At 39.2% G+C, this 27,756-nt stretch overlaps 1 protein-coding gene across 3 annotated transcripts; it reads right to left on the reverse strand.

Moving 5' to 3' along the window:
• Positions 1–26,480, reverse strand: NACC1 (nucleus accumbens associated 1). 3 transcript variants are annotated; one of them, XM_087709704.1, is made up of 6 exons: positions 26,341–26,480; positions 9,493–10,492; positions 6,271–6,441; positions 3,546–3,651; positions 2,745–2,842; positions 1–2,393 (listed from the first exon to the last, which is right to left on the reverse strand). In XM_087709704.1, the coding sequence occupies exons 2-6, from the start codon at positions 10,454–10,456 to the stop codon at positions 2,134–2,136; spliced, it is 1,599 nt and encodes a 532-aa protein (XP_087565830.1). In that variant the 5' UTR covers positions 10,457–10,492; positions 26,341–26,480; the 3' UTR covers positions 1–2,133. The 3 variants fall into 3 exon arrangements, with proteins under 3 accessions (XP_087565830.1, XP_087565829.1, XP_087565832.1); XM_087709703.1 differs by having other exon boundaries at positions 6,271–6,444; XM_087709706.1 differs by lacking the exon at positions 26,341–26,480 and adding an exon at positions 10,767–11,516 and having other exon boundaries at positions 6,271–6,444.
• Between the last annotated feature and the right edge of the window lie 1,276 nt (positions 26,481–27,756).

Here is a 27,756-nt window from a genome sequence, read left to right on the forward strand (position 1 = left end):
AAAGTTTTACACCAGACTTGCTTTTCTTTATAAACAGACAATAACTGAGACTCAGCTATAACTATTGAGCTTTCTTTGGAAAAGGAAAAAAATTTCCAGGCGAGTTTTGGTTCAGTTGATAGATAAATTCATGTAAGAGACATTATTGACACCGATTAATGCTTTCATGTGATACTAGTGAAACTGTCATCCCATCTTATTTGGAAGAATTCTAAACTGTGGGAATGATTTTTAAAATGCTCCAGATTTTGTAATCTTTTTTGGAGAAAGATGTAACATTATTCATGCCCTGAATTTGTCTTCATGGAGAGACAAATCCTTCAAGATTTCCAGTTTTAAGTTCCTTTATTAAATAATTTCTCTCCCTTCCCCCCTACGCCTTTCCCAGTTGTGGAGAATGGTCTTGTGTTCAAAGGATGGCTTAGAAAAGTGTCAGGCAACAACCATCATGAACGCACAAAGGATTGTTTGGAACACCTGTCTTACTGGGAAAAATAGAAGCCCAACTGCTATCAAGCATAACTACTTCAGTATCCCAGGATTTCCAAAGAAGAGAGGAACTCTTTCAGTATGACTGACTCCCTTAATCCTGTCAACAGAAATACAAAAAGGCAGGAGAGAAGGTTTCCTAAAATTCCTGGTTTGCCCACTTACTTATTTATTTTCCATTTCAAGATGGAATCCAACCAGCAGTCCTTTTTTCTGGGTCAAACATCACTTGGGAGCCATATTAATATAAAATTGGCCTTTAGTGGGGAAAAAACAAAAGGTAAGGTTTCATATTGTAATTAAGTACTTTTTTGGAGATTTTCAACCATTCAGTAAAGGTTCTTTCCAACTATCTGGAGGTTTGAAATATCCACACAGGCTGGTGTGAACATGTAGCACTGGTTGGATTAAGGAAGTGATGCTTTCTTCCTTGGCTTTGTCTCGTCCATCAAAAACTGTTTTGTAAACTTCATGTTTGCCTTTGGCAAACTACCTGAAGTGGGAGAAAGAGTTGAATAAGAATTTCTTATTCTGCTCTCTAATCCACAAACATGGAGGGGAGGGGAATGATTTCCAGTTATGGCAGCAGTAAGACAGGTAAATATACCTGTTAACTATTAGCTCCTAGAGAAAGATCCCTATGTAGACTGCATGGATATATGTCCGATATTGCAAACTGCCTGAAAACTGAGAAACCTGCAAACACATTTTGTGTTAAAAGAAACCACTTCAGGGAAGAAGCTGGCATAGAAGAAATGAAGACTATGTTAAAGGATAGTAATAATCTCAGCTCTAAGTTCAGTGTTTTCTGTACTGGCTCTGAGCCAATAAAAAGGCAACAAGTATAGTGTCCTACATGATACATTAATTCAGGAGGTTAGAGTGGTCTGAATGACAGGACAGATCGGTGTGTGTCACAGCCGGAGAAAGTGCATAGGTTCAGAGGCGTGAAAGCAGACATTAGTGTGTATGCATGCAAGTATATTTAAGTTGTGACGATACCAAGAATGAAAGGAAAGGAACTGTCTCCTTGCCTAAAACCTAAGTGTACCTAAGCAAGAGTGGAAGGGGAGGGGCAGAACTGGAACTGAGAGGAGCAAAGGTGACAGCCCAAGAATGTTAGGATCAGTCCCTTTCCTGCTCATGTTTCCCATTCTCTAGAAAGGAAAGACTTAGTAATGGTCAGTCCAAGTTACAGCCCTAAACTGGCGGCAACAAACATAGGATGGAGGAAACATGTAGTGTTCTGGACATTACTTCCTTTAGTGTGTTTGCAAGTGGATTTGGTTGTTTTTCCTCCCACTAAAATATTTTTTTTTTATCAAAACAGTCATAAAAGAAGGGGCTGGGAGAGGAGAAATGCCAGTCGGAACTGCCAGTGCAGTAGCAACAGCAGCAGCAGGGTTCAAACTACTTGTAGTGCCTGAGGAAGAAAGGTCAAAATTTAAGCATCTTTGTTTCAAAAAAGGAGATAGCACAATGCTTTCTTTCCCCTCTGCCAAAACAAAAAAACAAAACAAAAAAACAAACCAACAATAATAAAAAGAAAATGAGAAAATGTGGAAAACGATTCTACAAAAAAAAAAAAAAAAAATCAAATTAGGAAATTAAAAACCATCGCCTGGAAAAAGAGGTGGGCACACTTCACTGGAGGCCCTCGGCTGAGGTGCCTGCATCCCCATCATGGCTGCTGGTCTCAAAGTTGTGCTCCACACCCATGATGTCTGGCTCCATTTTGCCACTGTCATTGATGAAGGTTGTGTAGGCGTCGCCTTCAGCCATCAGTAGTTTCAGTTTAGGCATCCAGCTCTTACGGACAACACGTCGTGCATTTGTGCACATATCAGCAGCAATTGCATTCATCTCGCTCTCCTTGAAGTTTGGGGCAAAGTTCTGGCAATAAACTGAAGGAAGAAAACAAAGGCCACCTTAATCACGGTTACTATAGCAGCAATTGGGAATGTTCCTGTGACTCTTAGCCTCTGTTTCTAGCCCCAAGACCTACTCACGCTTGCAAAGACTCAGGGCCAAGTTTAAAACTTCAGCAGGAACTGGGAGAAAGGACCGATTTCAAACTTTTAAATCTGGCACTACATTTATCTGTGTGGTATATAAACATTATAGATTTTGATAACTCAAAGAGATTACATGCTAGCTAGATTTCCTAGGTATCCCCTTTCTTTCAAGTGGGAAGTACTACTTTGCTCCTATATTTTATTCACTCTCCCATATAAATATTTTGAAAAGACACTCACACTTCACAGCATGCAGCACTCGGCTGTCAAGAGGTTTCCGGCTGGGGTCATTGGTGGAGGAACGGATTCCAGTGCCACAACTGTTGGCAAGGGTGTTCCTAGCAATGGTAAGAAGGCAGTTAAAATGTTACGAAACACTGTGTCTTACTGGTGCTCTTCCTCTAAAGCAGTGATTCTCAACCTTCCCAATGCCGCAACCCTTTAATACAGTTCCTCATGTTGTGGTGACCCCCAACCATAAAATTGGTGTCTCGGTTCCTAAGACCATCCGAAATATGTGTTTTCCGATGGTCTTAGGCAACCCCTGTGAAAGGGTCGTTCAACCCCCAAAGGGGTCCCGACCCACAGGTTGAGAACCACTGCTCTAAAGGCTAATTCTGTCCACTTGAATACTATTCAGATGAGCCACGGTGGCATAGAGGTTAGAATGCAGTACTGTAGGCTACTTTGCTGCTTGCCGGCTGCCTGCAGTTTGCCAGTTCAAATCTCACCAGGCTCAAGGTTGACTCAGCTTTCCATCCTTCCGAGATGGGTAAAATGAGGACCCAGATTGTTGGGGACAATATGCTGACTCTGTAAACTGCTTAGAGAAGGCTGTAAAGCACTGTAATGTGGTATATAAGTCTAAGTGCTATTGCTATCTGTCTTTAGCTGAGTCTCAGTTCCTGTCTTGTTCCTTGAGCCTAGGACTACATCGCCAGAGCAGAAAAGAACACTGGGATGAGAAGGAGTAAACATACAAGAAGAGACACCCACACCCCCATACTTATTTCTCCATAGCACAGATCATCATTTACTCACCGGTCAAAAAAGGATGCTAGTAGCCGCCTGAGAAGCACTTTGTGCCGTGTCCCAGCACTAACATGGCAATTCATCAACTGTGCCCGAGTGATGTACACATTAGTACCTGAACAGAAACAAAGCCTGTTGTGTACATTCAAACTGTATACAGGCCAATATAGAATCTTATCAAGCACCATGTTGTCAAAAGCTTTAGGTACTAGACAAAAGATAACACGGTTAAGGTAAGATTCATCCAATTTCTTTCTGCTTCCGATATTGTGATGCCACCCACTGGTTTGGCAAACAGACCACTTCATTTGATAGCTTTGATCCAACCATGTCAGTTACACAAATGACTTCTGAAATACAGCACATGATCTGTTTTGGAGTCATCTCTGTGGCTAGGAATTTTAGTGGCTTATGGATATTCAGAGGGCAAAGTCAAACCCAAGCAAGAGTTTTGAAATTCTAAACATAGAATTGCTTGCAAAAATTAATTGAGAGTGGTAGTGTCCTGGGGTATTGATGGGCCTTGTGGATTACAGATACTAGTTATTGAGAGAAGAAGAAGAAAGAAAATAATTATCCGCAAATAAGTATTCTACATTACTATAGGATTAATTTTTGGACTGATCTGGTGGATTATAAAAATTATAAGATTGTGATACTGGTGTGAAATTGAAAGAGAAAAAAGTGTTCTTTCCTTGGTTTAAAATAGGGGGTTAGAAGTTGGTTGGGGGCTAGGAGATTATTGTGGTGTATTTTACTAAATTAAGGTCCCAATTAACCTAGTTAATAGACATAAGTAGATACAAGCAGAAATGGCAAGAAATCCAAATTTAAGCAATTTAGGAAAGAAAACAACATCTGCACCATCATCTGCAGCATCAAGTCCATCAAGTCCAAGGTCAATAGAGAGCATGTTACAAGCAGAGAAATCAAATTCATTTCAAAAAGATGTGATGATGATGTTCCAATTTTTACAGAAGGCGATAACAAAGAATCATAATGAGGTGAAGAGTGAGTTGGGAGAAGTGAAAGAAATGATACATGATATGAATGAAAAAATAGATGATAGAAAAAATGGAAGATATGAACCAAAGGCTTACACAGTAAAATAAAGAGTTGGAGGAAAATGTGATTTCATTGCAAATGGAAAAGGCCGCTTACTTTCTGAGATTCCAAAACACAGAAGAGGAAAAAGGAGAAGTCATGTTTAACTGATGCCATTGAGGATGAAATATTGACATGCTTTGGACAAGCTATCCTCACAACTAATTGGACTCCAAATCCAATATTCACATGTACAGTTACACCCATTTCAGTGGAAAAAGACATGCATAATTTTAACTTACCGTATTTTTTGGCGTATAAGACACTCTGGAGTATAAAACACACATTCTTTTTTGAAGAAAAAAAATCTGCCTCTGCCTACCAGCATCCAATGGTATTCATCTGGTTAGCATCCTTGCAGCAAACATCAAACAGCCTGGTCAGCTTCAGCACATTATCGCAGCCAGATTCAACATGAACAGCTGATTGGTAGTTGGATTGGCCTCCCAGAATACCACCAATCAGCTGTTCCAGGGTGCGGGAATTGCTATAGCCCATTGGTGCCTCCGCACATCACATTTTTGGCCTCCGTGCATCATATTTTTGGCTTCCGCATGCTGTGTTTTAGACCCGTTCCAGGCTGCTGGAATCGCCATAGCAGATCGCCGCTGACTGCAACCTCTGCATATCAAATTTTCAGCCTCTGCATGTCACGTTTCCGAACGCCCCATTTGGCCCCAAACGCAATGCGCGGAGACCAAAAACGGGGCATGTGGAGGCCAAAAACGCAACGTGCAGAGGTGGCGATCGGCAGCAATGTGCTGTGGTGATCTCTGCAGCCTGGAACAAGTCTAAAATGGAGCATGCAGAGGGTGAAAACGCAATGTGCGGAGGCCAAAAATGGCCAATTTGTGGGGGCCGGTGCTTCAGCAACATTCACTATATAAGATGCACAGACATTTCCATCCAATTTTTTGGGGGGAGGGGAGTGCTTCTTATACTCCGAAAAATATGGTATTCATTTTTCTTGGTTCTCTTTTCCATGGCTCAGTATTCTGACATGTACAAAGTGCCATAACAGGTAATGTTAATACAGGTAGTCTTCAACTTACAACAGTTCATTTAGTGACCATTTAAAGTTACAATGTCACTGAAAAAATGACTTATGACTGTTTTCAGTTACAAACTGTCCAGCATCTCCATGATCATGTGATAAAATTCAGATACTTGGCAATTGCTTCATATTTATGACTGTTGCTGTGTCCCAAGATCATGTGATCTCCTTTTGCGACCTTCTGACAAGCAAAGTCAATGAGAAAGACGGATTCACTTAACAACCAGGTTACTAACTTAGTAACTGCAGTGATTCACTTTAACAACTCAGGCAATAAATTGTAAAATGGGGCAAAACTCACTTAACAAATATCTCACTTAACAACATAAAATTTGAGCTCAATTGTGGTCGCAGGTCAAGGACTACGGGCACTTGTTCCTTTCTTTAATTTGGGGGATTAAAGGCATTTTTAAATAATGCTAGCTCAAATTTTGACTCTATTGTAACATAATTATCAGGACTCCTTTTCGTTTAGACAAAAAAACAATCCCCCAAAGTATAGAGTGAATTATATGTGAGAGGTAAGAAAGGTTTTTCCTATGTACTGAAACCAGTTTCAACTCTAAGGAGTCCTACCTATCACAAGTTCCAGTTTCTCAGCCGGGTCACCCTCGTCATATAGCTTCGGATGGCATCGGTTTCCAATCTGGTTGATGAGCTCTGCAGGCAGTGAAGCTAGGTCCTGCCGCACTCGTATCCGGTTGCGAGACTCTGACTGCACCTGATCTGGCAGTGCTTCTACTTTTTCTGCTGAAAAAGGAGGGGGGGGGAGAAAGGGACAGGAGGAAAATTAGAGAAAGCGGTGAGCAGATATGAAATGAAGGTACCAAGGCTATTCTTCTCTTTGAAATGTTTAAACTCTGCAACTACATTTGCAACTCGCTCTTGCAGAGTATTCTTAAGCAAGTCATTCAAAGAGCTAAGAAATTACTGCATCCTTTAAAAAAATGGAATCACCACTACTCCTTCCTCTTCCAGGAACAGGATGTCTTTTAAGAGCTTATGTTTCAATCCCCTTTCCATAAAATAATGTAGTCTGGCTGTATTCTCTCATTAAAACAAGGAAGGCAAATATGTGCAATGCTGGCAGGTGGAGAAAATTCACTACCATTGGATTTGTTTATTCATCTTAAGCAGAGATTGCTATTCATCCTCCTTGTCCATATTTATAGGGCAAATACTGAAAATATTTCACAACCTCTTCAGTACCAGGGAATGCATGCTGAAGACCCGGAAGCAATCAGGGAGGCTGAAAGTTGCAGCTTTTCTATGGTGATTAGATCATCAGTGGATATTTTATTCTTTATTTTTTAAAAACAAGCCATAACACTATTTTTTCAGCAAAGATATGATACAATGCAATAATTTAAAGCTACCTACAAAAACAAATTAATGAAAAATAAAGGATATATGGTGCAGCAGCTGTGAAGCAAAAACAACTTGACAAAGACTGAAAAAAAGAAAGTCCTCAGTTGCCTCTTACAAAGATCACGTGGAGTGCTTAAAGCACCTCTGATAAGACGCAACCCCAAAATATTAAAATAGAAAAGACTTACTGGTTGTACAGAACAAACTGGCCCAATCTCAGTAAGGTTCCTTCAGTTAACACCCGAAATTGGGCTATTGGATTATTGAACCTTTTAGTTAAAAAAGAGAATGGCTTGGATTTGGGTTGAAAAAAAACAAGCAAGTTGTGGATGGCCCAAATATATATATATATATATATATATATATATAGTCAGGCCTGCAGCCAGTTCCTTCTGGGATCTTTCACCTGTCACACTAATATTCTATTCTACTATGCTTTTTCATTAGTAGGGAATTGGGAGGGGGAATAGTAAGGAGTAGAATGTGATGTCAAAATAAAATTCCTTTTTAAAATTCCTAGAATCCAAGGTCATCCTTTGTCTCTACACCTCTGCACCTGACTGGAACTGGATGGGTGGAACTGCCAACATGGCAGTGGAAGATTGGACCATGTGATGGACTTGTGGGTATGGGGGCAAGATCATGAACTCTCAACTGGGTGGGGAAAACCCAGGAAGCTCAGATTCGGGTTTTCCCAGATGTGCCAACATGACTCTCTTAATAAATTGGAACTTTGAGCAATACTTTGCCTTGGACTCTGATTTAATTTTGGATGTTATTTGGAACCCTGACATATATTATAGAAAAACACTAGCTCAGGCCTGTCAATAAGTGACAAGAATATTCTGTATACACTATTTCCGGTATTTCTGAATTTTCTTTGAGGGTAGCACTGCTAGTTCTGTTTATAAGTCCCCAAGGCAGAAATGACAACTCTTAACTTTGCGAAGCTTAAACGTGTTGTTATGATTTCACTTTCCAATATACATTTTTATTACTTGTATTTCAGAAGATCTCCCAATCCCTGAGCAGAGAAAGCATGAAAATGTCCAGAAGAAACAAGTTCCCATCATCACTATCGAAGCATTCTGGTTTGATATTCAATATTGCAGTTGCCCCTACCCGTTACTTGATGTGTTCAGATGGAGGCTGACAGCCCTTGGTTATGGATACTGGCTTCCTGCATTAAGCAGGGAGTTCACCTTGATGACTTACCTTGTGCTCTCCTATTTTAATTCTATGAACAGGAGAACAAAAGTCACCTGTAAAAAAAAAATTATCTACCGTGTTTTCCCGAAAACAAGACAGGATCTTATTTTCTTTTGACTCCTGAAATAAGCACAGCCTTATTTTCAGGGAGGTCTTGTTATTTTTGAGGTGCAGGAGGCGGTGAATGTGGTCACCCCATGGCTGCTTCTGTGTTGCAATATTTTCAGGGAGGGCTTATTTTAGCACATACGCTCAAAAGTCTGATTGGGCTTATTATCCGGAGAGGTCTTATTTTTGGGGAAACAGGGTAACAAAATGTAGCCCATGTAACTTGGTCTGCAAGTTGGCATCAGAGTATGGACTCAAAGCCTTGGTTAGTCTGTTACTTTCAAATATACTACCACTTCACAATTATTATTCATACCATATCTCTAGGCTGACATTATTAATAATATTTGGAGATTTAGTTCTAATTATTCCTAGTTTAAAATCCTTCTCAGGTCTGCTTCACACTTCTTTCACTTCTCTCTCTCTCTCTGTCACATACATAAAAACAAACCCACAGACCAACACATACAAAATGTATCGGAACACATTCATTTGTTTCATATTGGTCAATTGCAATATGCACAAACATCCCTCACATCAGGAATTAGAAACAGCTGTGCCCGCCCTCCTTTTGTCCTACTGTGTCCTATTCTTGGAAATCGCCTGGACAAGTCCTTGCAGTTTCCTTGGCAAACTTTTTCAGAAGTGGTTTGCCATTCCTTTCTTCCTAGGGCTAAGAGAAAGTGACTGGCCCAAAATCCACCCAGCTGGTTTTGAGCCTAAGGCAGGATTAGAACTCATATTCTCCCAATTTCTAGCCTGGCACCTTAAACACTACACCAAATTAGCTCTCAAGGTGGTTAGCTAGTGAACGTTTCTGCTGCCCATATGAATCAGAGCATAGCCATGCCTCACTTTTTAAACAATAGAAGTAAACATATGCAACATGTATCAGCTTTGGCAATAAATGTAAAGTTAAGTAGACAATATGCAAAGCTGAGATTCAAAGATTCTGTTGTCATCCAACTTTACTATCCAGCCTACAAGATCTCCCTTGCATCTCATCTCTGTGAATATTCTGATCAAAACAGGAGTAGAGTGCAATACACTCCCTTGCCTTTGTTTAAAGAAAACAGTGACAGCCCTTTTTAACAGTCCACATGGGATACTTACCCGTCTGCCCTACATTCATCATGCTGTACATTGTGTACATGTTGCAGATTTGTCGGTACTGCTCATCGGAGCCTTCCTCGGGTGCATCTTCCTCTTCATCTTCTTCATTATGATAGGAACTGGGGCTGTCACTGGTGTAAGCACTGGAGGTGCCAGGGCTTGTCTGGTCTGAGGTACTGGGGCCGCTGACCACGCCTGCCCCTCCACCTCCCCCCGTTAGTGCTGCCTGCTGTTGTTGCTGCTGCTGAACCTGTTGCTGTTGTTGCTGCTGGACCTGTTGTTGTTGTTGTTGCACTTGCTGCTGAACCTGCCGGTTTCCCCCGCTCAACTCCTGCTGGGAGGAGATCTTGGCCATTTTGCGGCTGCCATTACTGCCGCCACTATTCCCTTCCTTCTGGTTGTTTTCCCAGAGCCGCTTAACCACAAATGTGCATTGGACAGAGTCTGAGTCCTGTTGCTCTGTCTTTACACGAGAGACCAGGGGTAAGGGCGTATTGCCGGAAGGCCAGGTGGATGTCTGTGCCACAGGGCTCTGTGGCTCAGAAGAAGGTGCCTCCTCGGTGTGCAGGCCTTGCGAGTCACAGCTGGGTGAGCTGACCTTCAGGAAGAACTCAGTCCCCTTTTCCATAATCTCCTGGATCTGCAGGAACCCTGCTGTGTACATGAGCAGAAACTGATCACCCACATTCATGCTTAGGCGACCAGTGTAGCAGAAACTAAGGATCTGCTGAAAGGATTGAGGTTGCACCGCAGCAGGAAGCTCCACCACAGTGCTCTTGCTGTTGTTGAAAAGGTCCCGGAAGTAGCAGCTGCTTGCAGCCAGCACAGCTCGGTGTGCCTTGAAAGCATGGCCTTTCACCACCACTGAGACATCACAATACAGCCCCTGTAACCGCTGCTCGTTCAGGCATTCCAAGATGCTATTACCAAAGTTGGGGATCTCCATCTGGAGAAATTGAGCCATCCTCCTCTTCTTCTCCTCCTCACCCAGATGGGTACGCTGGAAAAAAAGAATAAGGAGCCAGAGAAGTTAAATGTTGAATGGACATGGAAAAAGAGCAAAGGAGGGAGACTGGGCCAAAGAGAGAGAGATCAGCCAGAAGTGGGCAATGTTTTGGCAGCCTCGGGCTACCCTTTGTAAAAAAAAAAAAAGCTGAGGACTACAGTGGACAAGGCCTTGAAGTGGTGAGGTCATGCAAACAGAAGAAGTAGGGTTTGATAGAGCATTTTTAAAAGGTGCTTTTAAATGTTTAAATCAATCTGACAGCTTATACCTCTTTCTTTGGTTTTCTGTTCTTCTTTCTTTCCATCTCCACAATTTGATACTTAGCTGCCAAATTTTGATAGTGTGATCTCCAGGGCCTCTGTAGACCACAAAAAAAGGGGTTCATAGGGCATATGAACCCTAGGACCACACCTTCCATTAGGGAGGTAGCAGAAATGAAGTAGTCCATGCAATCAACCATTTTATATGCCCACTCTGGAAATGGAAGTGTCAGCTTAAGGTCTTAGTTCTTCCTCCAGTTTTCAATCATCAAAAGCACTAATTCATTCATTTAAAGACTTTGAGTATCATATAAACCCAAACCTTTGTCAAAATGTAATTAGGCTTTGCTTTAACTAAACTTGTACCCAAGGTTGGCATCCATTTACTTACCTTGTTCATATCCATAGCAGAGTTAATTTGAGATTAGCCTGTATTCCTAGCCATCAGCAAAGAGATGGGAAGTCTAGAGCAACTGTAAAATGAAGCTGTTATATCTGTATCATAGCTCCTCCACCTGGCCTTCTGAATAAGCATGGCTGGATGGTGATGAAACGGGGAAGAGAAGAGAAATGGGGGAAGACCACGACACATTTTCCCTTCTTACTGTAAGAAGCAAACAAACCAGAAGGTGATAGGATGTCAGCCAGCACAAAATGAGCCAAGATGCTCTGAAAAGATGGCTGCAAACTATATAGTTAAGGCAACTATCCATTGGTCATCTGGGGCCAAAGCACTAAGTAAACCATTTGGCCTAATGAGTGCCAGACTGAGTGAGGAACATTGAACAAAGATGGCCAAAATAATTTCACCTCCAATTATACACAGACACATACACACACAATCTCCTTTATAAACTATTTAAATTGTAGCTTTCTCCCCCTTTTAGGACCCTGTAATCCCCTGCTTCAGAGTGGGGTCGAGGTGACTGACTGGTGCTGAGCGTTTACTGGCTGGGTGCCCTTCCTGATGCCTAAGTGGAATTCACAGCAGATATTTTCTCTTTGTGGCCTGAGAAACAAACATCTGTTACTGCCTAGGATTGAACTCTCAACCTTCCGAGTAGGCGAGCGTCTTCACCTCTATGACACCATGCTGCTCTGCTTTATTAGTAGCTTTTATTTTGACCTTAGGGAATTATTTAACAAATATTATAAATAAATTAATGCATAAATAATAAAAGAACTACACTGGATTTATCTGAAAGCATAAAATTTAAAATGGTTCCAATATCTGCCATACTGTGGGCAAATTTTAGACTTCCATGGCAATTAAAGCAACTAGAAATAAATAGTATTTGTAATCCATTCTTATTATATGATTTCCCTCTTTTTATTGTATTCTGGCCATTTAAACAGAGAGCAGCATATGAAACTTAACAGCTCAAGTTCCTTCTTTTGATATTAATGAACACTGCAGGAGTTATGGAAAATGGAAAGATTTAAGTGTAGCTTCTTATTAATCTTGGTTAAAAACAATCCAATGTGACAGCACTAGGATTTTGCTGAAATAAATATGGTAGCGTTGCCACTGTAAAATAGCCACGCATAATAAACAGGTTGTAATCCAGCAGCAATGGTGATCTGCAAACCCAGTGAAGCTTTCTACCTATTACCTCCAGAAAGGAACAGGCTCTTATGAGCATATCGATCTTCCCTGATAATAGCTCAGGAAATTCTAAATCATGGCACTGTCTTTTTAGGGCAAACAATATGTGTGTCAGAGATAAGATACACCATGAATGTAAATGAAAGCTTGGGCTAAAACAGACAAAATGGTTTATTCCCACACACCACTTGCAACTGGAGGGCAGATTAATGCTGGGTGGAATATTAAATATCAAAAAAATTAATGGTGGTTGTTCTTGTCCATTATTCTTTTACTAGAGAGACACTATGACCCAAAGGTTTCCTGCTGCAAATCACACAGAAGAGAGAAATTATTCTGTAAGGAATGACAATGCAGCTGAGGACACAGAATAGGTACACAATGGGCTGTTGCTTTTAAAAATTCCCAATTCTACAAAAGGCTTGGGTGTGAAACAGTGCTTTACAGTTATTTGGAGATGGTTGGAGCAGAACAATACAACAAGATAATCCTCCCTACAGAGTGTTTATTCAGAACGTTGGCACTGGAAGTGACTAAGATTTCTGCTCCATGTTCAGATAGCATCAGGTAAATGCCTCCCTCCTTCCCCCAAAGCTTTAAAACCGCTAGCAATTTTTGGAGGAAGATATAAAGAGGGAGAAAATAAAAACCGTTTATACAGCTTCTTACAAAGCAGTATTGAAAGATCCTCAATATGAATTTGTAATGGAATAGACTTTCAGCTCTTTTCAATGGAACATTTATCAGAATGAGACAAAACATTCACACATTTTGAATGCTGAGCATTCCATTTTTTAAAAATTCAATTTTAATTTAGTGTAGTAAAAGTTTCTGAGATGACAATTTGCTGAGAATTTCAGCATCTTTTTAAGAAAATGCAGGACACCCACCAGAAGCATAAGCATATTCTGCAAATAGAAGATCCTGACAACCATTTGGTAAACTTCTGGTCTTTATCCTTTTTTTTTTTAACCTAATCAAGCACAGATACAAATATCTAATAATAAACAAAGATGTGTATAAAGGCTGAGGACTACATATGAGATGAAAGGCAAGACTGCCATTCCGAAAGTATCTTTGTGCTGTTTCTAAGATAGGAGAAAAATCTCAGTGGGAAGGAGAGAAATTGAGGGTGATTTGCAGCATTAAGTCAATCTTTACTTGGGCACCATAATTGGAAGTGTGTCACTGTCTTAGAAGCCTTCCACTGTGAAAAGGCAACCGTGAATCCTGATTATTATTACATTACAAACGATCCTTATTTACACCTATGTTAATCATGACAGCATTTGTTGAAGTACTAATAATATTAGTGTATTGTTAACCTGATTTTTATATAGAGTTTTAAAAATTATTTTATCTTGAATGTTTGATTTTCAATTACCAAACAGCATGAACATGTTCTTCTTTTAATACTATCATTAAAGAGAATATCCACAAAAGGACACAGAAACTATGGAGTACTTTCGTTAAGGAATCTCTTTACAGCTTGAACACTGAATACTTCAATCAAAGCTGACAAACTAGACTGTTTATTCTTAACTAGACACAATGAATTGGGTGACCAAAATTCACATCTTGGTCAGAGATCTGACACTGTGCCATTTTTTACCACTTTCCATTGCACAAGTTCTAAGGAAAAATGTTTAAGGAGCCCAATGGAAAAAAGTATAGGCACACAGCAATTTTGTTACCTGAGTATTATATACTAGTTTATTTAATGGGCTATAGACTTATATGAAAAGACAGTATAGCCTGTCCGACAAAATTTTCTTGCTAAAGATGACTGTTCTGCTGAGACAAATATAATTACAACGGAAACAGCTGGGTGATAGAACCAAACCATTAAATAAAACAAAGATTCTGGGGTTTTTTTCGAGGGTGGAGGGTGGCAGAGATCCCTTCCAACCTGAGACATTGTTTTCTCATCATTGTAAAATGAAGCCAAGTAGTTAAGTGTTTCATCTTTCCTGCATCTGTTTTTATTAAGTTTAAACAGCATTTTCACTATGGAGGACAATTAGTGCCAAGTCAAAATAATATGCACACGGAAGGTGGCAAAACAGATTATATGTTATAAATTATTTTCTTGATCCTTGTTCCCTAATCCTGATCTTGTAAATCCACTGCTCTCTCAGAGTCCAACTAAATCAGTAAATATTTTGCTGTCTAAGAAGCTATACAGATAAAGTCTTTGGCTTAAAAACAATGCCTCAAGTTTCTACCCTAGACTGCTTGAAGTCTGAAGAAAAATAACTCTGTTTCTCCATGAATCATATGCACAGCCATGTAAATAATTACATATATGGGAATACATGGAGTAAACAGCCATGAATTGCATAACATTAGATTTGAGATATTATTTAAAATTATGGGTATTGAAAACACTTCAAATGCAAAATGTCCCATTTTGAATTCCAACACTTTCAACTGAAAGAAGCTATTATTCTGAATTGAATACAATCACATTAGGCTTAAAATGGGGTGCTTTGAATTCAATTCACAATTCAAAAAACTTTGGGTGCCACTATTTTCCAAATGACATACAGGTAAGAAAAACAGGTTTTTCAACTAAAGTATGACAAGAGCTTTTGCTGCCATTATCAAAGATGCATTTTTTTTAAAAAAAAAATCTAGAGTACTTTCTTTGGGGATCACCCCCAAATTACAGAATTTTCTAAGGGAAGCAGTAGTTTCTTTTTCCATTTTTTTCATCCATTTCAGAAGAAACTATTTTAGAGAAGAAAGATATCAAGAGGGCAAAGAATAACTCTTTGCCAACAGTTGACTAGGTGGTTTAGTGGCTACGACACTGAGCTTGTCGATCAGAAAGGTTGGCAGGTTCGACGGTTCGAATACCTAGTACAGGTCTCCTGCGTGAGCAAGGGGTTTGATTAGATGATCTCCAAGATCCCTTCCAACACTGTTAGTTAAATTAAAAAACTACGAGCTGAAAGATTGCCCAAAAGATCTTTTTCAAAAAGAACTGGACTTTCTTTGTTTTTTCTTGAAGAAAGGTTAAATGGCATCAAATATCACTTCTCTAGAAGACAGGACCACAGTATTGTATACAGTATTATTTCAGATGTAGTCCTGTCACTATTCTGCAGAGGTCATCTACTTGTCTTCACCTCAAAATATTACTAATTCTAAAATTATTTAAAGTTTAGCAATAATGTAATTTAATTGAGTGTGGCTTAAAACAGTTGGGCAAACACAGACATATGATTTGTATCCTATAATTTAGCATTACATATTTATGCAGCCACTGCATCTTATTCAAGAAATGAATAACATGATTCAGACAAATTGTAACAGTGCACCGTGTAAGGTCAGTCAGTAAAAGATAAAGGATTTAAGGAGGATTTAAATTATTTGGCATTAGGGTTATGTAGTACTTGCATATAATTTTCAAAAAGTATTTGATATTACCAGAAACAAATATAGGACCTCATGCAGCACCTTAGGGCAGCTGGGTCTTTTCCTAGAATCATTGAAATACTTTTGGTGATCAAATCCAAATCACTGCACAGCTATATATTGTTATGGTATGTAGAATTTTAATCTACAAAACACTGGGACTTTATTCAAGGTAGCAGGAATAATGACATGTTCTACATATCAGTCAATTTTGGCACAAAACCTTCACGCCTCTGCTAAAATGCTGAAGATGGAAAGGAATTTCAGCTTTCAACACGGCAACAACCCAAAGCATACTTCCAAATGAACAAAAGAATGGCTTCACCAGAAGATCTAAGTTTTGGAATGACCCCAAAACAAAATTCATAGTCTGGGCCTGAATCCAATTGAAAAATATGTGGGGTGACCTGAAGAGAGCTGTGGGCAGGAGATGCAATCTGACAGATTTGGGAGTGCTTTTGCAAGGAACAGTGGACAAAGATTGCCAAGGCAAGATGTGCCCAGCTGGCAGGCTCCTACTCCAAAAGACCCCAGAAGATCTTTAAGTCTTGCTCTTCTTAGGCAGAATGATTGAATGATTGCCTATATTTTTTAAAACAAGGATTATAGACTGCATTAGTTAACTAAAGTTATTGTTTGTAAGACACCCAGAGTTGCCTCTGGATGAAATGGGTGGCATACAAATCCAATAAATAATAAATAAAGTAATAAATCAAAACCATGAATCATGCCATCTTAGTAATGTGACCTGTTTTTGCTTGGGATGTTGTGGGAACAAACAGGTAGGGCTTCTTACTTATTGTTTACATGTTATATGAACATTGTACAATATTATTTTACTAATATGGGAACCTGCCATTCTTGTGCACGATTTATTATAAGACATAAATGCACCCACTGTGGCTTATTCAACAAACCATGATTAAATCAATCCATGGATTAACAATATTAAATCCAGTCAGCATGATAAATATTCCGAATAATAATAATAATACTAGGACAAGTGCATATTTCATTGCTTCCATTTCAACTGAAGGGTGAGAATTCTTCTATTAGTGCTTGATCAACAGCTGTCAAGTAGTCCCAATTACAAATAATCCAGAATAGCCTATCAATATAAGAAAACTATTTCCTCCCTTCCTTTGTTCTACTGTCACTCAGAAAGCCTCTGCTCTTTTGTACCTTTCATGCCAGTCACCTGGCTCAGACATTTGATACTACCCATTTTTCAGAAAGAAAGTTATAACAAAACCAGGGAACCAAGGACAATTTATGTATTTGAGCAAAGCCAATCCAAAATACAGTAGAATAGATCATCCCAAAACAAAATGATTCTCTATGTTTCTTCTTATTCCAATATACGACCAGTCTAGCAGACTTATGATATTACGCTGGTTTGCAAGAACATTGCCACCAAACTTTGCAGGTTATTTCATTAGCCAAAAATGATAATGAAAAAATTCATAATGAAAGTTAAAATTTGCCTCATAAGAAAAGCTGAGGCACAAGATAATACAACAGAAATAACTAAGAATAGGGAGCAGCCTGGAAATTGTATGTATTTATTTGATTCATACACCAGCTTTCTACTCTGGAGGTATTTAAAACAGCTTACAAAATTTAAGAGCATGCAAAGAAAAAATTACTAGATTATGTCCTTGCATAATCTATATGCCAAAATGTTGGATTGGTCTTTTCTGAATTTACACAAAGCAGCTATTTTCTGGATATACAGTATTATGTTTCCATGTTTCCTTCCTTTCTTCTTCCCTCCCAGTTTTGTTAATGTGAGTCCACTTTCTTCCCTGTTCTTATCTGAACAGCCTGCTGAGAGGTTAACTGATATTTAGCAAGTGATCAAGATCAAGTCAGTTTTGTTGCACAATGTGCCCAACATGAAACATCTTAGCTGTTGGTACATTGGTTCAACATACAAATCCTGTTTAGGATAGAGTATTCACCTTGTCTCGTTTCACTAGTGACAAACTGAAAAATTAGAGAAATATATGTATATAATACTCCTAATTATAAGAAATTGGGTTTAAAAAATGGCAGACCTGAATTGATTTCAGAGAGTGAAGGAAATTTTTTATCAATTTAAAATTCCATCTTGTATTTATATCAACATGCTGCATATACCAACTGTGGTTTTAGGGCAACAGTATGTTGGCTTGCAAAATAGTCTTTAGATTAGAGACCCTATCTTGCACTGAATCATATGAGTATGCCAGGATAAAATTAGACTTTCGATGTGTTTTGGGCACAATGGACGAAAACTGACTGCTGTTGTCTTTGTTAGAAAATGTTGCATGTGGCATGAGATGACTAAGGCTGGTAATCGAACATACATTTTCTACACTACCAAAGAAGATTATGTGGAAGATTTAACTAGTCAGTATGTTGGAAGACAATATGGATAGAACCATCTACTAATGATTCCAACTATGGAAGATTGGTACATGCAATTTAAGAGCAAATGATTAACAACAAGATTTAACAAAAGGAATGGAAGGGGGTGGAAAGAGATCCAGTTTGGTCTAGTGGTTAAGGTATTAAGGCTAGAAACCAAGAGGCTGTGAGGTCTGATTCCATGTTAGACATGAAAGCTGGCTGGGTATCTTGAGGCCAGTCATTCTCTTTCAGACCATAATGTCAGGCTCTTTCTGTCTCAGGCAATAAGCTGGTCAATGAGTATCTGTTGCAAGCAAGGGATCAATACATGACTGATTCTCCTCCCCCTCCTGCCAAAGAGGAGCAGACCCTGAACTTGCAGGAAAATACTATGTGAAAAAAATGGAATGAAAAAATGTGATGTGTATGCAATTAAGACAAAGGGAAAGGAAATGTATCAAAAATATGATTGATTTGGATGCTTATGTTGAAAGATTGAAATAATTACTGAATGATAAAAGGATAGAGAGATTCTGAATGTAAGAGACAATACTTTTAGTGCAATTTGAAAACAACGGGCATAGAAGTACTAACAGTGAAAGTAAAATAACAGAAGAAAGACAAAGTACAAGTCTTGGAAGAAAAATGTTACACTATAGACAGAATGAATGAAATCAAACGTAAGAAAAGACATGGAAGCTGATTAGAAAAGGGCAAAATGAATGTCTGCATGTTACAAAGTGTACATGGAGCTACACTAATGGGAAATATGAAAAAAAAGATGTCTGGTAGAATAAAATTAAGGATATGGATGAGGAAAATACTTATAAAGAATAACTGCTACTCAAAACAAAGAAACTGTTTAATGGCTATACAGCAAAAAGGGCAGCTTTAAATATGTAACTGAGAGCCAGTCTGATATAGTGGTTAAGACACCAGACAAGAAATCTGAAGACCGCGAGTTCAAATCCAGTCTTAAACATGAAGTTATCTGAATGACTTTGAGCCAATCATTCCCTCTCAGCTCTAAGAAGCAAGCAATGGCAATCACTTCTGAAATCTTGCCAAGAAAATTGTAGGGACCTGTCCAGGTAGTCTCCAAGAGTTAACACTAACTTGAAGGCTTCCCTTCCCTCCCACAAAAAAGAAGTAATTAAATAAAGGAACAGTTGAGGTTAAAAGAGGCAAAGAAATAAAAATGATTTTGATAGAAATAAGAGTTCTGGAATTGGGTGACAAGGGCTAAATAAGGAGTGTCCAACACAGTGAATTCAATTAAAAGCAATGAAATAAATTTGCATGAAATGGAAGTAAGAGAATGTTGGAAAGAGTATTTCAGAGGTCTGCATAGAAATTGCAGTGATATTATAGCCATAAGAAATTGAAATGAATGCTATAAATATTAGTATTTGAGAAAAAAATGATGAAAGGAAATCATAAAATACTGAGAAAACACTAAATAATAAAGCTGTAGTACAAATGGTGTCACTGGAGAAATGTAAAAAAAATTGATTTGCTAAGGGGGTGGCTGTGCAACACACTTAACATATATTTGGAAGATGGTATTAAAGAATGCCATTATTGTTCCCTTGTACATATGGAAAGATAAGAGTATATGCAAAAACTATATAATTTTGGCAGAATTCTGATGGAAAGGATGTGAGAGATGACAATGAGCAATATTTGGAAAGTGTGGTATGGCATTCTGGGTCATTGAGAAATGCATGAATGTGAAATGTGATGTATGACTGATTTATAGAAATCATATAAAACCAATATGAAACATTTGCACAAATATAAGACTAGTTACTGAATGTAGAAATAGTGGTATATGATAGAAGCAAAAAAGCATGAAAATAAAGAGAATGCTTTGGGAAAGGTTCAACATTAAGTACAGAGCAAGACAAAAATATGTTTGGCTAATTTATGTATTTATGGATAAATATATGTAATGACATATGAGGTATTTTGGATGGGAACACAAATATGAACATGTGTTATTTTTTATGGAGGTCATACAACATTGTTGGCCGGGAACTAAAAGATTTGTGGTAAATGTTAGATAGTTTGCAACGAAGAATACAGATCTTAAAATTAATGTTTCAAATACAAAATAGTTATCTAAGTATTTCTTAGTCACTTTGCAACATTACAAAACTTACTGTGGCTGTTGGTCTCATAGATTCTAACAATCAAAGAGCAGAATATCAGGTGACACAATTTCTCTATTCTTTATGCATCCATAAATTAGGACCATCAAGGATTATAGTTACAACCAGCCTTTCAGAGAAATGCTATCTAATTTACTATGAATAAAAAGCCTGATTAGCCTGCAACCATATACCTAAATGGTTTGAGTAACAAGTTTGGCCAGTTGGGTCTCAGAAAAGGACTCTGAACTTTGTCATTTTCAGGCAGAGCAATTCTTTCAATAATTAAAGCTAATAATAAGCCTGAACTGGGAATGTAAAATCAAAAATCACAATCCCATGGAGAACTGTACTCAAACTTAAAAGTGAATGCGATCCCCATTTCCTATTTATGCTTAGCTCCGAATATAGAAAGACTATTATCTCTTACAAATGTTGTAAGAAAATATTAGGGACTATCTTCTCAACCATGTTCTTGCCTGTATGTTTTGCATGGAAAACTTGGTCTCTGAAAGTTGGCATTCATTTCTTGTCTAATCTAACGAGAATATAATGTAATTCAGTGGAGTTTACTTCTGAGTAAACAAAGAACTAACCAGAGCTAACTTTAATCACAAGGAGAACATTACATGTTGATTACATTTTTGTTTGGAAAAAAATATCTTCAGTCCTATATTGTCAAAGGTTCTTCAGATTCTTTCAACATATATAGTTGAGGATTATACATTTCCTGAAATCTGAATTTCCTCTCTTATGCAATCAGCCTCAATAGTGTAAAGTTGGAAATTTGTTGTGCTGTGATTCTATGGCAACAACAACCTTAGCAAAACCCAAAAGGAAGAGAAAATGACTATTTCTTCCAAGATTCAGAAGCTATTAAAGTATGTAGTTCATTTCCTTGTAACCAACATTAAGCAGAGAATAGATGGTCCAGGAAAAGGAGAGGGTTGGTGGTTAATTTTGTAATATGAGAGCTCCAGCCTTCATCCTTATAACACTGTCTCCACCCAAGACTGGGAAACTAATTTAGCCATTAATAAAGCCGAGCTTCCTGTTTCAAGTTTTGTAAGTACAACTCAGGTCTATCCCAGCAGAAAAATGATATCTCCCTTTTGTATGAAGACAATACAATGACCCACTGTTTCACAAACTAAAACATTTTCTGCTTCTATTTTTTCCTTGCAGTCTGTAGGAATTAATTAGTGGGCCTTTGTTATTTCCTTTTATATTTGGATGAAGAGAGGAATCAACAAATCAGTTGGACAAAAACAGAATCAGAAAAAGATAATCAACCAGCAGACCTTGAGGCTCCAAATTTATTAATTTGGAGCACTTATATTGCAACTACTAGCAGATTTCAGATATTCTTCTGAATTTCCTGATAATAAAGGAAATGCCTGTTACATTCACCAGACATTAATCTTATATAAGGCATTTTTTTTCTAAAATACCACTATTGCTTTTCTTTTCTTTTTTTCTTTTGAGCTCAATAGTACATGGAAAAGGTAGAGAGGGAGCAAGGCATTTATAAGCCTCTTCCAGCCCTCAGAAATTTTAATTATTACCAACCATTTTCTCACCTTATTCATACAGCAGAGACAATCCTGTCCAATGATTCACCTTGAATTCTTACTGACACAATAAGAACTGATTGAACTGAGAACTAATATGCAGTCTCTTGTCTCTGTGAAATATAAAAATACATAGTAACTAATGCTAAAAAGTCTATCAAATACACTACTTCTCCAGCATTGTGGTTTTTTTGCTGTTTATGAAGGAAATCTTCCTCCTGTCTCCCACTCATTCATCCACACAGAATTCTATTAATTTATTTTCTTGAAAACTTTTTGTCTGATGACCAGAGAAATAAAAACACTGTTTTTTCACATGCAATTTTGACATTCCTCCTGTCTCAAAATATGTATCGCAGAACTATCAGAATACAAATCTACTACACAAAGCAATCTCAGTTAATGTATTAATAGGGAACTATTTCCTGTTCCCTTTTGCAGTTTCCAGTAATTTTAGAATGAGAAGCACTTTTAGCAAAATATCTAAACATTTATCCTAGTAATCTTAGTCAATATGTTGATATTTCTGTCATTTATAAAACTGCCTGAGTCTTCTTTTAACTTATTTATACAGTGTTGGTCATCCCTTTCTTAGCGTCAAGCAAAATCAACTGCAAAATGTACTGTGTGAAAAAAGGTGTTAATTTGAATCAGTAAAGCATTATTTCTAATGTAAGATTAAAGAGTACCCTCACCCATTTTCATGATGACTATACAATACTTATATATTTAATTAAGTTTTAATTATTCCTTCTAAGTTACAATTGTTATCAATAATTTTGCTTCCTTCTTATATGACCTGATCTTCCCAAAACAAAGAATAACTTTCTTCAGAGCCAGATTTAACATTCTTCCTTCAGCACTCCTCCAGGGCAGGTATAAGAGAACATCTATTGCAGAACGGGTTTGTATATGTGGTAAAGGAGAAGTGGAAGATAATTCACATGTTCTATTACACTGTGAACTATACAGAGCTTGTAAGTCTGCCCATATTCTCCCCTTATTAGACAGATTGCCAGGGAGGGCAGACAGTTTTTATCTAGGCTTTCTCCTCTAGGACACTAACCCGGTTACCACGTATGCAGTGGCAAAGTTCTGTGCGGCTGCAATGTCCATAAGAAAAAAATTGGTTACAGAAGTATAGTTGTCATCTGGTACAAATTATCTGGATATATCTCAAACAATGTTTGGACCATTGTATTTACTCCTATACTTAACAGCGTTGCACCCAGGTAAACCAGGGAGTGACCTGAACAATCTGAGAACATGTATGTTATTTTCTACTTTTAACGTCAATTCTTTTTAATTATATCTTAATGTCAGTACTTTTTAACATATTGTAAAAACTAATGTGTATTGCTGGTCTTTGACAGTAATAAAAATTTACTTACTTACTTACAATTGTTATCAATAATTTTGCTTCCTTCTTATATGAAAGACCCAACCCCACTTCTTTCAGTTCTATGATATTGAGTTTACAGTGTTGAATACTATAGTCAGCTACAATATGCTTCAGTAAATGTTTTCATTATACACATTTCCACACCCACATTCTCTGACAATTAATGTTAAAAACAGTAAGCTAAGACTTAAGTATCAGACCATTTAAATATCAGTACAGATGCTAGTTGAAGTTGAAAAGTAAAAGTTTATTGACTTGGTGAATGAAATTAGATACTAACCAAACTTTCATTGACTTCTTCTAAAGAAAATATGTAAATTCCCACAATTTAGGAAATTAATTAATGAATAATGGCAGATAATGTGGTGACTGAGATTTGCCATAATCTGGATTAATCATGAATAAATGAAATTGATAACTTGGAAGGAATTATGTATGAGAAAGATAAGTCTATACTGGAGGGAGGCTAGAAACTATTGTTTTAAAGCTGCAATCATAAATGGAGTGTGAAAATAAATAGTGTGATAGAGGTAGCAACTTTCTAAGCTACAGGGTGCAAAATGCTTCCCCATGCCTGAATGGCTCCTGTATTTCCAAAGTTGCTAAAAGTGTTTCCAGGTTTATAATAACTCAATAAGAATTCTGCAGTTCTTCAATATTTTAATTTTGAAGTAGATGCTTCCACAGGAAAAGTTTTAGAGATATGCAACTTAGGGGAGCGAAAAGGAGCACAAGAACTGAAAATTCTTAAGAAATCTCTTTCTCACTACATAGCTTACATTTTTAAAATTAAATCACTATTCCATACTAATTCTGCATTCTTTGAACTTTTCCTACCTTCTCATTGTACCACATATTACAATAAGTAAGTTTTATGTGGTTCAGTTTTACCAAAGGAGAAATGGAATAATGATTAGGCTTCCACACTTTTATTTATTTATTTTGGATGGTGAACTACTTAAGTGTTTCTAGGTTTATCATTCCAAATATTAACTTTCCTGAATAAACAATGTAAAGGATTCAAATATACAAAGTATATTCTTCTAACATTGCAGAAAATGACTTGGCCTTTCAAACTCCACAAAGCGACTTTCTACAGAAATACTAGTATTTGAGTACATGGGATCAGCACTGCAATCCTGACATGCTTGCTTCCAAATCCCACATCTTAATAGGATTTATTATTCATGCATTCTATTATCCGATCATTTTCAACAGAACTAGGTTTGGGTTCTGGCGTCACAATATAATGAGCACTGCTGGCTCTAATATGTAACTACAAGTGCCTGATAAGAAACTTTTTGGAGCAGACTTTGATATCTATCCAAGCACTGATTCATTTTCCAATATCCCTCCAATTTATGTAGCACATTTAGTGTAATCTAAGTACAGACTATTTTTTAGAGACACAATGAGAAAATTGAAGAATTTTGACAGAATAATTTTCTCACTGCAAAATCCAAATTGCCACGTTATTTTCATAGACTTTCCTTTCATTCAAAAAGTAATCCTAGGATTACTTACAAGGCAGAATTGTACGGTATGGCAATAAAGTTGGTAGATAGAGCAAACTGGAGTTAAAGCAAGGAAAGGACATGAACATGATGACAGCATCGCAGGAAATCATTGTTTAATGCTATTTGGGACACTTACTGTTCCATCTCCACAAGCTTCAACTTAAATGGTATTGTCTGTCCATTCCACCATTCGTGGAACTATATAAACCAAATAACCCTCATCCCATCTCCAGCCAAAAAATAACCCTTGGAGGAAGTAATCTTTCTCCAAATGCGGTTTTTAATCTCCCATAATCACCATTGCAAAGTGTTGTGAGAAACTGCAAAGGGAGGCTTCAACTTCAGACCGGCTTGTTTAAAAAGAGTAAATCTTATGAATCCCAGTTTGAGGGGTTTTTTTGGGGGGGGGGGAGAAACAACAACGCCAACGAGGAGTGCCACCGCTCCGGTCTTTTCGGGTCGGCATCAAACTTAGCTTCACCCCCAACTTTCCAGCCCTTCGATGAAAACTTCCCAAGTCTTCCTTTCTCTTGCGCCTCTCCCCCTTTTTCACTAATGAGGATTTTAAACACCGAAAGCTCCCCGCTGAAAGGAGGCAAGGGGGGGGGGGCTTCACGCTGGGAAGAGGGGTAAGGAGGCAAACCTCCCCCCGTTTATTTCGGCGCCCCTTCCTAAGACGGAGCCGAAGCATCCCCGTCCCCCCGCCCCCCCTCAAGCCCTCGAATCTCTCCCCTCCCCCCCGCCGGTTTCCAGGCCAACCTGCCGGCCGGGCCTTCCTGGAGAAAAGCCAAGCGGGCTCCACCGAAAGTTTTCCTTTCGCTCGGCTCCCTTCGCACCCCTTCAGCCGGCGGCTGCGAAGGGTACGAGCAGGAAGGAGGACAAAGCCCTCCTAGGGAAAGCCGGGGGATTTCGGACGGGCCTACTTGGGAGGGGAAGCCCAGTTCAGGCCGGCGGAGAGAACCGCGGGAGGAGGGGGAATTTAGCTTCCACCGCGTTACGGGGCTCCGCGTGAGGCCGGGAACGAAACGCGCCCCTTCTTTTAGAAGAGGTGGGAGGTGGGAGGAGGTCGAGGCTAACCAGGCGGCCTAGAGCCCCGGCAAGCAACGGCGGCGGCGCAGAACTCCGGCCGGCCGGCCGGCCTGCTCCCCGCGCCCGCATCCCATCTCCTCCTCGGCGTGGCGGGGAAGAAGGAAGGGGCTGCTCCTGGCCCTTCTCAAGGGAGGGCAGAGAAAAGAGGGCGAAGGAGGGAGCGAGCAAGCAAGCGGTGGCCTCTTCCCAAGCGGGAAAATGGGCGCCGGGAGCAGCTGTTACGGCCGGGATAGGGCTCCCTCGGCCTCCGGCAGAGGACCGGCCAGTTCGGGGGACTGTTTCGGAGGGAGGGAAAAAAGTTTAAAGACCCGGAATAATGGGGGAGGGTCCCTGCGTTTGGAGGAGGGGGACCAGACCGGGAGGGCTCCGCGCTGCGAGCGGCGGGGAGTTAGGGGACCTTTCGGAAGGGGGGAGGGGGGGCGCCCGGAGGCCTCACCTGTGCAAAAGTAGGGCGGGGGGGGGAGGAGGGAAGATCTGGCTCAACGGAGGGGCTCTGCTCCCCTCGCCCTCCGAGCAGCACTAGCAGCAGCCATTCATTGTCAGCCTAGGCAAGCTCAGCGGAGAGCAGCGCACTCGATCGAGCCGGGGGAGCGCAGCGCGCCGCCAAGCCGAGCCTCCAGCGCTCTCTGCTCCCGAAGGCCTGGCTAGTGGAGCTCCGAACCGGCTGCTGACTCGCTCGTTTTCCCTTCTCCGGCCGTCGGGCACCTACTGTTCTCTCGAACCCTAAGGGACTGTTTGCTTTTGAACTCGCCAGCCCGCCTAGGCCGATGTCCTTATATCAGACTTGGAAACAAGTTTCCATGCCGGAGGGTGGGGAGATAGGAGAGGGGGGGGGGAAGTCTCATCTGGACGATCTGCGACTATGGAATATCGGAACATTTAAGTTAATGCAAATGACGTCTTAAGTTTTCCCTAATTTGTTCCTATATCTATTAGATTGACAGTGTTGAATCCTTCCTCCCCAATAAAAGAACAAAAGGTTTTCCACTCCTCCAGAACTAATTCTCCACTAGACGGTACAGTAGCCTGACGATACAGAAGTTTCTATAAATCCAAGGCTAAATCAGAGTTTCTCTTGAATAAAATTAAACAGCTGTCCTTTACAAATCCATAACCTGGTACTTAAGTTTACCGAAGTCAGAGGTGGGAAGTGATGACAGCTTGGGCTTTTTTTAAATATTAGAATTGGGCAATAAATATTCAGAGTGCTTAGCAACCTCAAAACTTGGATGTACTGTGTTGAACTCCAGGCCCGGGTATCTACCAATGCCAAATTTAGTTAGAAATTATAGTAGGTTAATATGCAGAATCTATTTGATCAGAAATAGTTTTTTCTGATTTCAGGGGAGCATATTACCAAGCAAGAAAATAAAGCACAACCCTGATGTGGCCCTCAATGAAGTCGAGTTTGACACCCCTGCATTAGACTATTCTAGACAAGTGTTTGTAGAATGAGGGAAGAAATATTAATCATTATTTCTTTAGCTGAAGTTGCAATTTAGTGTTCCCGCTAATAATGAAAAAGTTAGGCACATATCTAAATTGTTAATTTTTTTGCGTTCTGATGCTCTACAGGTGTTGTAATATAGTTCCTTGTGTAGGTGTGTGTCCCCCATGGCCCAGTTCATACCAGGGCTTGCAGAGTCACGCTGAACCACACAGGAGAAAACAAACTCCTAAAACGCCATAACATCCTGATAGTGCATAACATAACATTCTGAGATGTGCCCTACCATTGACGTCCAGGATTTGACCATATATAGACTGAGCAGTAGATTAGAAATTGTACTTTTACAGGCTGTTTTTACTCACATGCTATTGCTCCTCCTGCCTTTGTCCTATCTCAATAAAA

The sequence above is a fragment of the Thamnophis sirtalis genome, unplaced genomic scaffold (assembly GCF_051295495.1).
Source record: "Thamnophis sirtalis isolate CommonGarterSnake01/CBP01778 unplaced genomic scaffold, rThaSir2_p1.2 scaffold_3, whole genome shotgun sequence".
NCBI lineage: Eukaryota > Metazoa > Chordata > Lepidosauria > Squamata > Natricidae > Thamnophis > Thamnophis sirtalis.

Coding starts and splice junctions, on each gene's coding strand:
- NACC1 (XM_087709706.1), bottom strand. CDS start 10,958: ATGGTTGATTGCATGGACTACTTCATTTCTGCTACCTCCCTAATGGAA. Junction 6,445..9,492: donor GATGAATGTAGGGCAGACGG/GTAAGTATCCCA, acceptor CTCCTTTTTCAG/CAGAAAAAGTAGAAGCACTG. Junction 2,843..3,545: donor CTAGCATCCTTTTTTGACCG/GTGAGTAAATGA, acceptor TACCATTGCTAG/GAACACCCTTGCCAACAGTT.